The sequence below is a fragment of the Perca flavescens genome, chromosome 20 (genome assembly GCF_004354835.1).
Source record: "Perca flavescens isolate YP-PL-M2 chromosome 20, PFLA_1.0, whole genome shotgun sequence".
Taxonomy (NCBI): domain Eukaryota; kingdom Metazoa; phylum Chordata; class Actinopteri; order Perciformes; family Percidae; genus Perca; species Perca flavescens.
This window is the reverse complement of record NC_041350.1, coordinates 1820234-1830233: the sequence shown is the minus strand read 5'-3', so window position 1 is coordinate 1830233 and position 10000 is coordinate 1820234. Positions and strand designations below refer to the sequence as shown.

At 43.8% G+C, this 10000-nt stretch overlaps 1 protein-coding gene across 1 annotated transcript in view; it reads right to left on the bottom strand.

Annotated features, from left to right (window-relative positions):
- The window catches only part of heatr5a (HEAT repeat containing 5a), an 88523-nt gene that overhangs the window by 23907 nt on the left and 54616 nt on the right, over positions 1-10000 (bottom strand). Inside the window, 8 exon segments of the mRNA XM_028565830.1 lie at positions 350-478; positions 2180-2284; positions 3723-3960; positions 4702-4881; positions 5543-5611; positions 6834-7012; positions 7699-7717; positions 7720-7931. Coding sequence (XP_028421631.1) covers positions 350-478; positions 2180-2284; positions 3723-3960; positions 4702-4881; positions 5543-5611; positions 6834-7012; positions 7699-7717; positions 7720-7931 — 1131 coding nt within the window.

Sequence of the window (10000 nt, the reverse complement as noted above, 5' to 3'; positions counted from 1 at the left end):
ACTTTAAAGATAGGCTACCTAAGTAATAATTATAAGGTAAAATAAATTCCTGTATTGAATTTGTGATTATTTGGCTAAAGAGTTCTATTTCTTTCTTCTACTTTGCTGACACAACCACTAAGCTTTATACAAATAATTACGTTATGATGTCACAAATATGCAAATGTGCGTATGATGTCATCTAGCGACTTTTGGAGCTGGTGCTAGCAACTTTCATTGGAAAAGAGTTGGCAACACTCCTCATTATGCTACTGTGGAAGTGTGGTGCTATTTTAGGTTTCCTACCCAGCACACACTAGCAGATAGGAGAGAGGGAGGGAGAGAGAGAGGGAGGTGCTGGGTTTCCTACCCAGTATGAGATGCAGTCTGTCGGTGTTGAGGTCCTCTGGACTCTTGGCTCCGCCCCCGGGCCGTCCCATGGAGGTGGGCGTGGCCGGTCTGGACAGGTTAACAGGTGTGTCGTCTGACATCAGGAAACCTGAAACACAAAGTCACATCTGGCTGTTCAACTACACCGTCTACAGGAGCATGAAGAGGAAGAAGTGAGAAAGGAAGAGAAGGGCTGAATCTCAGTTCGTTTCAGAACAGCGAGAATGGAGGAGTGATGATGTAGGGCGGATCCAAGGGGGGGCGAGCTTCGCTTCGGAACTGGAACCTCCTATGGCGCTATTTTGATGCTAATAAGCCATCTCCTCCCGTTAGCATCCCATTGACTCCCATTCATTCTGACGTCACTTTGACAGAGAATAACTTTACATCTGAAGCGTTTAAAGACTCTATTTGTCAGTTGTTTATTTCTAAAGAAACACGACAATGTATAAAAGGCTCCATTACCTCGTAGCTCACGTTATGGCTCCGTAGCGGACGCTTTTATAACAATTGGCTAACGATTGGGTCATAACCACGAGACTTACTGTCACACAGTAGAGGAATTACCGTATAGTACAGGAGAAGCTCACAGGCAGTTTGGACTTCCATTAGCTGTTTAGGTTTAATTACTAATGTTAACTAACATGTTAGTGATCAGTAATTACTAATGTTAACTATCATGTTAGTGATCAGTAATTACTAATGTTAACTAGCATGTTAGTGATCAATAATTAGCCTGTGTCTATGTTATCTCCTTACATACAGTACAGGCCAAAAGTTTGGACACACCTTCTCATTCAATGCGTTTCCTTTTTATTTTCATGACTATTTACATTGTAGATTCTCACTGAAGGCATCAAAACTATGAATGAACACATATGGAATTATGTACTTAACAAAAAGTGTGAAATAACTGAAAACATGTCTTATATTTTAGATTCTTCAAAGTAGCCACCCACCCTTTTTTTTTTATTAATAAGGGAAATAATTCCACTAATGAACCCTGACAAAGCACACCTGTGAAGGTAAAACCATTTCAGGTGACTACCTCATGAAGCTCATTGGGAGAACACCAAGGGTTTGCAGAGTTATCAAAAAAAGCAAAGGGTGGCTACTTTGAAGAATCTAAAATATAAGACATGTTTTCAGTTATTTCACACTTTTTTGTTAAGTACATAATTCCATATGTGTTCATTCATAGTTTTGATGCCTTCAGTGAGAATCTACAATGTAAACAGTCATGAAAATAAAAAGCAAACGCATCGAATGAGAAGGTGTGTCCAAACTTTTGGCCTGTACTGTATACCTACACTCTCCGTCTCTGTAAGATTGGGAATGATTGAGATTTCTCTCTCACAGCTACCAGAAGACTTCACACTTTCAGACACGTTGCTCACGTCACATCTACGTCTTCAAGCTCAGTTGGAGGCTGCTCAGTAACACTCAGCCAGCACCGGGAAAGAGACTTCTGATATCCTCCACTGGTCTCAGACCAGAGACACGGGGTCTGCTGGTCCATTCTTATATATACCGTCTATAAGTGGATCTCTGAGGAGCTATTATCGAGGATATAGAGAGCAGCCTTCCTGGAAGCCGTTGCAATCTCCAGCTGACGGATTTACGTGACACTTCCTCGTTTCCTCTCTCCTCGCAGGATTTCCTTGGTGGGACAGACTAAGATTCAGCCAAAGAGTAAGAAAGTGTGAGAAGTTGAGAAGAGGAGGGAGAAAAGGAGGAGGAAGGTAGGAGGAAGAGGAAAGGGGATGGAGTGAGAAAAGGAGGAGGAAGAAGAGGAAGGAGGAGTACTGACCGGTGCTGTGGAGCCAGAGGGAGGTGGCGTGCAGCATGGGAGCCCAGGAGGAGGAGTAATGAGCTCTGGCCTGGTTCAACGTCTCTGCTGTGTAGAAAGAACCTCCTGCAGGAGAACCAGGAGAACAAGGAGAACCAGGAGAACAAGGAGAACCAGGAGAACCAGGAGAACAAGGACTTAGGCGGACCGTTAGAAACGCAAAACGCAGGTCCTCCCATTCATTGTGCTTGAGTGTGTGTTTGTGTGTGTGTGTGTGTGTGTGTGTGTGTCTGCGTGTGCTTGTGTGTGTGTCTGTTTGTGTGTGTGTGTGTGTCTCTGTTTGTGTGTCTGCGTGTGTGTGCTTGTGTCTGTGTGTTTTTATGAGTGTGTGTGTGTGTGCTTGTGTCTGTTTGTGTGTCTCTATTTGTGTGTGTGTGTGTCTCTGTGTGTGCTTGTGTGTGTGTGTGTGTCTGTGTGTGTGTGTGTGTGTGTCTGTGCGTGCTTGTGTGTGTCTCTGTTTGTGTGTGTGTCTGTGCGTGTGTGTCTGTGCGTGTATGTCTGTGCGTGCTTGTGTCTGTTTGTGTGTGTGTGTCTCTGTGTGTGTGTGTGTGTGTGTGTGTGTGTGTGCTTGTCTTTATTTTTGGAAAAAGCAGATCAGTTGTAGTTTTTGCGCAGGAAATAATCACTTTTAAAATCAGATTTTCACTGAAGTTTCCAGGAATATTTGTTCGTTGGGTAAGTTTTTGATTTTATTTTTATTTTGTGGTTGGAATATTGTTTTTCTGTTTGTTTTTTCCTTCACTACTGTAATAAAGTTGAGACTGACTCAACTTTTGGAGAAACTTCCCTCCTGTGTCACACTGCTGTGTCCAATCACGTGCGCGTGGATCAGACTTGTTAGTGTGTTGTGAGGAGGTGTGAGAGTCCCGTACAGGAAACAGGAAACATCACTGCCTCTATCTCTGCCACCAGAACGTTTTAAAACTCCAAACACAAGTCCCTTTGTCTCTTCTCTTTCTCTCTTTCTCCGGGAAATGAAGATGCCTTCAAGTGCACTCAGAAACGCCCATATCTATTTTATTTTTTATTTAACCTTTATTTAACCAGGTTAGTCTCATTGAGATATAAAATCTCTTTTTCAAGAGAGACCTGGCCAAGATAGCAGAACAAGTTAGTTACATATAAAAACAATTTACAATCACAAAACAAACACAAAAGAGGCAAAGACATCTCAAGTGCATTTCAATTAAATAAAAGTACCATTAGTTAAAACATTTGCACGTGTGGATGGACTCATGTTCTATGGTTTTAACATAACCTTTAGAACATGAGTCCATCCACACCGAAAACAGTAGCTGTGAAAATATAAAGGCTACTTGTGCTACATTGCTTCAAAGGAAAGGATGTCTCATCCCTCTAAACACATTTCCTCGTTTCCTCTCCCCTTGCAGAATTTCCACCTTCCTCCCGCGTTTCCTCGGTAGGACGGACTAAGACGCAAGGGAAGGAAGCAAGTGGAGGAGTTGGGGATGCAATTGAAGGAAAGTGAGCTCTCTTCTCCTACCTGTTGCAGGGAGCTGTGAAGCGTTCTCCTGCGGGAGGGTCAGCATGGCGTAGTCCTGCAGCGCCGCCAGCCACAGGCGGCTCAGGGTCAACAGATCTGATTGGACCAACTTTAGGAGGCCCGCCCCTTCTGACTCGGAGCCTGAGCCGTGATTGGCCAGAGAGGAGGAGACGGACAGGTCGGTCATCCTATCGGGCCTCTCCTTATGGCTGCTCCTCTGAACGGCTACGATGTAAACCTGAGAGAGAGTGAGAGGAAGGGGAGAGAGAGAGAGAGAGAGAGAGACAGAGCAAGAGAGAGAGAGAGATGGGAGAGACAGAGCGAGAGAGAGAGAGAGAGAGAGAGAGACAGAGCGAGAGAGAGAGAGAGAGAGAGAGAGAGAGAGAGAGAGAGAGAGAGAGAGAGAGAGACAGAGAGAGAGAGAGAGAGAGAGAGACAGAGAGAGAGAGAGAGAGAGAGAGAGAGAGAGAGAGACAGAGAGAGAGAGAGAGAGAGAGAGTTTTTCATACAGTATAACTATATTCAAAACTATATCATGGCTATAAAGAGGTCACTGTCAGGATTACATTTAAGACCTCTTGAATTTAACGCCAACTTTACGGTCATGTAATCATCCCGGAAAAATAGTTAGTTATGACGGTATTTATTTAATCCTACAAAAAGATAAGACAAAATGTAAGACCTTTGTTTAAGAAATTCAATACTCTTAAGGCCTTACAAATTTCGACATTTTTGTCGCTTTTTTTTTTTTTTTCCAACATTTTGGACATTTTTTATTTTGTTTTCAACAAAAACTGTCCGATGTTTTTGCCGTTTTTTTTAAATCCATGCAGACATGTCCCGGGACATCCCAAGATAGTTGGAGATCTCAACCCCCCCTTCCTATGTTTGTGTATGTAACGTTGTTTGTAATATTAAACTTTAAGACTCCGCTTGTACCCTAAAGAGACAAATTTAAATAATAAGATGGCTCGCCCACCTCGGCCCAGGCCTTCAGGACGGCCAGTGTTTCCATGGTAGCGGTGGCCTCGTTGTACAGCTGGCTGCACGTGTCCCTCCCCGCCTGGACTTTAGCCAATGAGGAGGCCAGGAGCTGATGGACTCGCCGCAGGTCACGCAGGTCGCTGACCACACCGCTGGCAATCCAGGCGCTGCACACCTGCAGAGAGAGGGCCGGGCTAAAGGGTCATTTCGTTGTTGTTCGTTTTTTTTTACCTGGAACCTATTTTATTTGCTCATGCATTGGTATCTAAGTGACAAAAATCTTTAAAATTAGTCCAGTAAATACAAACCGGGCTGCAACGTAAGCCAGAAACAACTCAGAGCTTGCTGTCACTCCATGTAAATAATCAGGACTTTTAGCGTGTATAGAGCCAGCATATCTCCACCAGACTCCATGTAAATAATCAGGACTTTTAGCGTGTATAGAGCCAGCATATCTCCACATGTAAATGGGTGAATTAAGGGTTTATTTCAACCAAACCAGAGTGGTGATTGTTGGAACAGTGGAAAGATGAACCAAGACGGCTTTTGGTAGTTTTATTTAGTTTCTGTCGACTTTGAATGAAGTGTGTTTTACGATGATAAAAGTCCTGATTATTTACATGGAGTCTGGTGGAGATATGAAAGCTCTATCTCTGTATGGATCCTTTCATAATGTTGTCAGGCACTTAGAATAATAATCTGAGTCTGTCAGCGGCAGAAACAGAACTTTTAGTAGACTAACTGCTGCTGAACATCCTGTCACTCAACTTCAGTATCTAACAGCTGGAGGGACTGAGCATTCACACTGATTAAGATGATTTTTGATGATTAATCACCTGGCAGGCTTTGGCGGTGACGTCAGGAGGAGCATCAGCAGTGAAGGCCGGTCTGAGAGCAGCTCCCACCTGCACACACAGGAAAGAAAATACATGATAAACATTAGTCAGTTATTAATTAAGCACTAATGCTAAACATTCTCGAATTCCAGCTGCTCCAATGAGAATATCTCTGCTTTATGTCTCAGGAAACTGAAGATCTTTGGGATTTAGACTTCGGGAGGAAAAAACAAGACATTTAAAGACGACATTGTTGAGATTATACCATGCGTTTTGCACAATTATTAAAAGGTCCCATGGCATAAAAATTTCACTTTATGGGTTTTTTTAACATTAATATGAGTTCCCCCAGCCTGCCTATGGTCCTCTGCCTTTGAGAAAATGAAAGCTCCCTGGTCCCCCAGTGGCTAGAAATGGTGATAGGCGTAAACCGAGTCCTGGGTATCCTGCTCTGTCTTTGAGAAAATGAAAGCTCAGATGGGCCAATCAGGAATCTTCTCCTTATGAGGTCATAAGGAGCAAGGTTACCTCCCCTTTCTCTGCTTTGCCCACCCAGAGAATTTGGCCCCCCCATGAGAGAGACATCATGGCTTTCAAACGAGCAAAGTGGCAGTTCGTCAAGACCAAGCCTGTCTGAGAATATAGTTCCTGGTTTGTTTACTGTTAGAAGATGGCTGTGTCTCATGTTATGTTTTTTTTGTACACGCTGTGACTCTATAGATCACAACATGTAAATAGGAACATGTTGGAGTTATTTTGTCACTTTTGTCACAATTGGGAGCAGTAGGCTAGTTGGAATCATTCACTTGCAGGATCTGTGCTAGGCTAAGCTAATGCTGGAACAGTCAGGCAGCGTTACAGCACGCACGGAGATGAGAAGGGTATGTATGGACTAGTCTAACTCTGGGGGTTACGGTGAATAAGATAAAGTCCCAATAAGAGATGAGAAGGGTATGTATGGACTAGTCTAACTCTGGGGGGTACAGTGAATAAGATAAAGTCCCAATAAGAGATGAGAAGGGTATGTATGGACTAGTCTAACTCTGGGGGTTACAGTGAATAAGATAAAGTCCCAATAAGTCGGCGTGTTCCTTTAAAGATTATAGGCCAAATAATGAATTAATCATTCAAAAAAAGTATCAAAACATTAAACAATAGTGAAAATAATCACTGGCTGCAGTTAAAACATGTAGACTTCCAGCCATGGAAAGAATAAAAGCTATTAATGTATATGATAACAAATTCCTTCAGCCAATCAGAACACAGTAGTGACAGAGTGTGCGGTCCGTACGTTGGCCTGGTACTGCTCCAGGATAACGTGGCCGGGGAACTCGGGTTCGGGGATGGCCGAGAAGCGTCGGATGATCTCCAGCAGCGTCTGGAGACCTGCCAGCCGCAGCTGGTCGCTGTGGTCCGTCGCCGCCATGAACGCCATGCGCACCAGGTCACCAAGATGGAGCACCAGGAAGTCTGTGGGGAGAGAGAGACAGAGACAGAGAGAGAGAGAGAGAGAAGAGGGGTCACGAAGGTAGGAAAGAGTCCACAAACATAAACTGATCCAGGCCCTATGCAGGCAGGGTAGCGCCATGATTATCTATCCATCCATCCATCCATCCATCCATCCATCCAGGGAGGGAGGGAAAGAGGAGGGAGGGAGAGCGAAAGGGAGAAAGGGAGGGAGAGCGAGAGAGAGGAGGGAGGGAGGGAGGGAGGGATGTATAGAGAGGAGGGAGAGACGTGGGGAAGGAGAGCGAGGGAGGGAGGGAGGGAGGGAGGGAGGTAGGGACTATTGAAAATTTTGAATTTGGAGGAGTCGATAATAATCTAAATCCTCCCATCCATCCTCCCATCCATCCTCCCATACATCCATCCACCCATCCATCCATCTTCCCATCCACCCATCCAGGGAGGGAGGGAAAGAGGAGGGAGGGAGGGAGAGCGAGAGGGAGAAAGGGAGGGAGGGAGGTATAGAGAGGAGGGAGAGAGGTAGGGAAGGTGAGAGCGAGGGAGGGAGGGACTATGGAAAATTTTGAATTTGGAGGAGTCGATAATAATCTAAATCCTCCCATCCATCCGCCCATACATCCATCATCCACCCATCTATCTATCTATCTATCTATCTATCATCCACCCATCCATCCATCCATCCATCCTACCGGTGGACTCGTGCAGGCGCATCTCTCCTGAGCCAGCTCCATGTTGAAGTGTGCCTGGTCAGCGCTGTCACACTGAGCGATGATGCGGCACACGCTCTGCACGGCGAAGCGCCGCGTGGCCCAGCGCAGCGCCGTGAACGGGCCGCTGGCCTCCGAGCCGGCCCTGAAGGCAGAGGAGTCGTCCTCTCGGGCCTCCTCCTCCTCCTGCCGCGCCTCCACCGGAGCCAGGCAGTCTTAAAGGGAGAGTAAGTAAGTAAGTAAAGTTTATTCCTATAGCACATAATCGAATCGGGAGAAATTATTGAACTTAAAAAACAGTGGAAAAAGTTAAGTAAATCAAAACAGTAAAAAAAAAACAAAAAAAAAAAACACGTACAGTACAGGCCAAAAGTTTGGACACACCTTCTCATTCAATGTGTTTCTTTATTTTCATGACTATTTACATTGTAGATTCTCACTGAAGGCATCAAAACTATGAATGAACACATATGGAATTATGTACTTAACAAAAAAGTGTGAAATAAGTGAAAACATGTCTTATATTTTAGATTCTTCAAAGTAGCCACCCTTTGCTTTTTTTGATAACTCTGCAAACCCTTGGTGTTCTCTCAATGAGCTTCATGAGGTAGTCACCTGAAATGGTTTTACCTTCACAGGTGTGCTTTGTCAGGGTTCATTAGTGGAATTATTTCCCTTATTAATAAAAAAGCAAAGGGTGGCTACTTTGAAGAATCTAAAATATAAGACATGTTTTCAGTTATTTCACACTTTTTTGTTAAGTACATAATTCCATATGTGTTCATTCATAGTTTTGATGCCTTCAGTGAGAATCTACAATGTAAATAGTCATGAAAATAAAGAAACACATTGAATGAGAAGGTGGGTCCAAACTTTTGGCCTGTACTGTACATCTGTGAAATTTACCTCAATACTTTTCCTTTTTAAACTTTATTTTTTCATTCAGAACACGAGAGAAAATAAGAGTTTACCTGCAAAACGTAATGAGCTAAATAGTCGTTTTTTTCGATTATTCTGTTTCTGTGATCGTTGGGAGCCGAAATCATAATCATGATTAAATTTTGATTAATTGCACAGTCCTAATGTGTTCATGGCGCCAGGTGATATTGCGAAGGCGATAAAATAAGGGTATATTGTGCAGCGCTAGTTGTTCCCGGCCAGTGATGCCACGTAATGCGTTACTAGTAACTCGTTACTCTAATCTGAGCACTTTTTTCAATATGAGTAAACTAACACTTTACTATTTCCAAACCAGTAATCAGATTAAAGTTACTTATCCAAGTCACTGTGCGTTACTATTTGTCATTTTCCTTAGTAAAAATATATATTTTAGCTTTTCTTCTTGCGTCTCGGGGAGTGAAGTCACGCAGCGACACAAACGTAAACAACAACGGAGGGAGGAGAGAGATGGAAACACAGTCACTATTTAGAGTTTGGGTCAGCTAGAGACGGCAGTATTAAGGTTGGTTGAACACTCTGTGCTGATGGAGATAAAGTGCTGTCTAGCTACAGAAACACTACGTCACATCTGAAGAACCATTTGGAGTCGCAGCGCTGCAGTCAAACCTACAGACTCCCAGCAGGTGGTGGGAAGCAGAGAGGAGGAGGCCCCCCCACCACCCAAACAACTAAAGCTGGACTTTGGTGCAAAACCAGTAAGTGGGGGAGAGTTGAAGAAGTTGTTGGGGCAGTATGTTGTAGAGGAAATGCTGGTTGACTGGCTCTCTTTGGTGCCATGATGAACCAGATCCTACTACTGGCCACGCTGAGCTGCCTCACAGTAAACCGGTTGTCATGGTTATGTTGAGGCTGTGGGGGGGGGTTGTCGGCAGATGATGAATGTAACTAATAAAGTAACTTGTAATCTAACTTCGTTACTTTTAAAATCAAGTAATCTGTAAAGTAACTAGGTTACTTTTTCAAAGTACCGTATTTTCCGGACTATAAGTCGCACTTTTTTCCCTACTTTGGCTGGTCCTGCGACTTATAGTCAGGTGCGACTTATATATCAAAATATATATAATTTAACATGTTTTTACATGTTAATTCATACTGAAAACATTACCGTCTACAGCCGAGAGAGGGCGCTCTAGGCTCGTGACAACTAGAACGCTCCTAAAGACAACTGAGAAAGAAAAGAGACAAACTGCAGGTAGTAAAATATGCAGCTGGGAACGGTGATCGAGCAGCAGAAAGAGAGTTTGAAATGAGGGAGAAACTTATGAGGGAGACTGGAGAAAAGGTGACTCTTACTGCAATGAAGAAAACAAAGAAAGCTAATCGG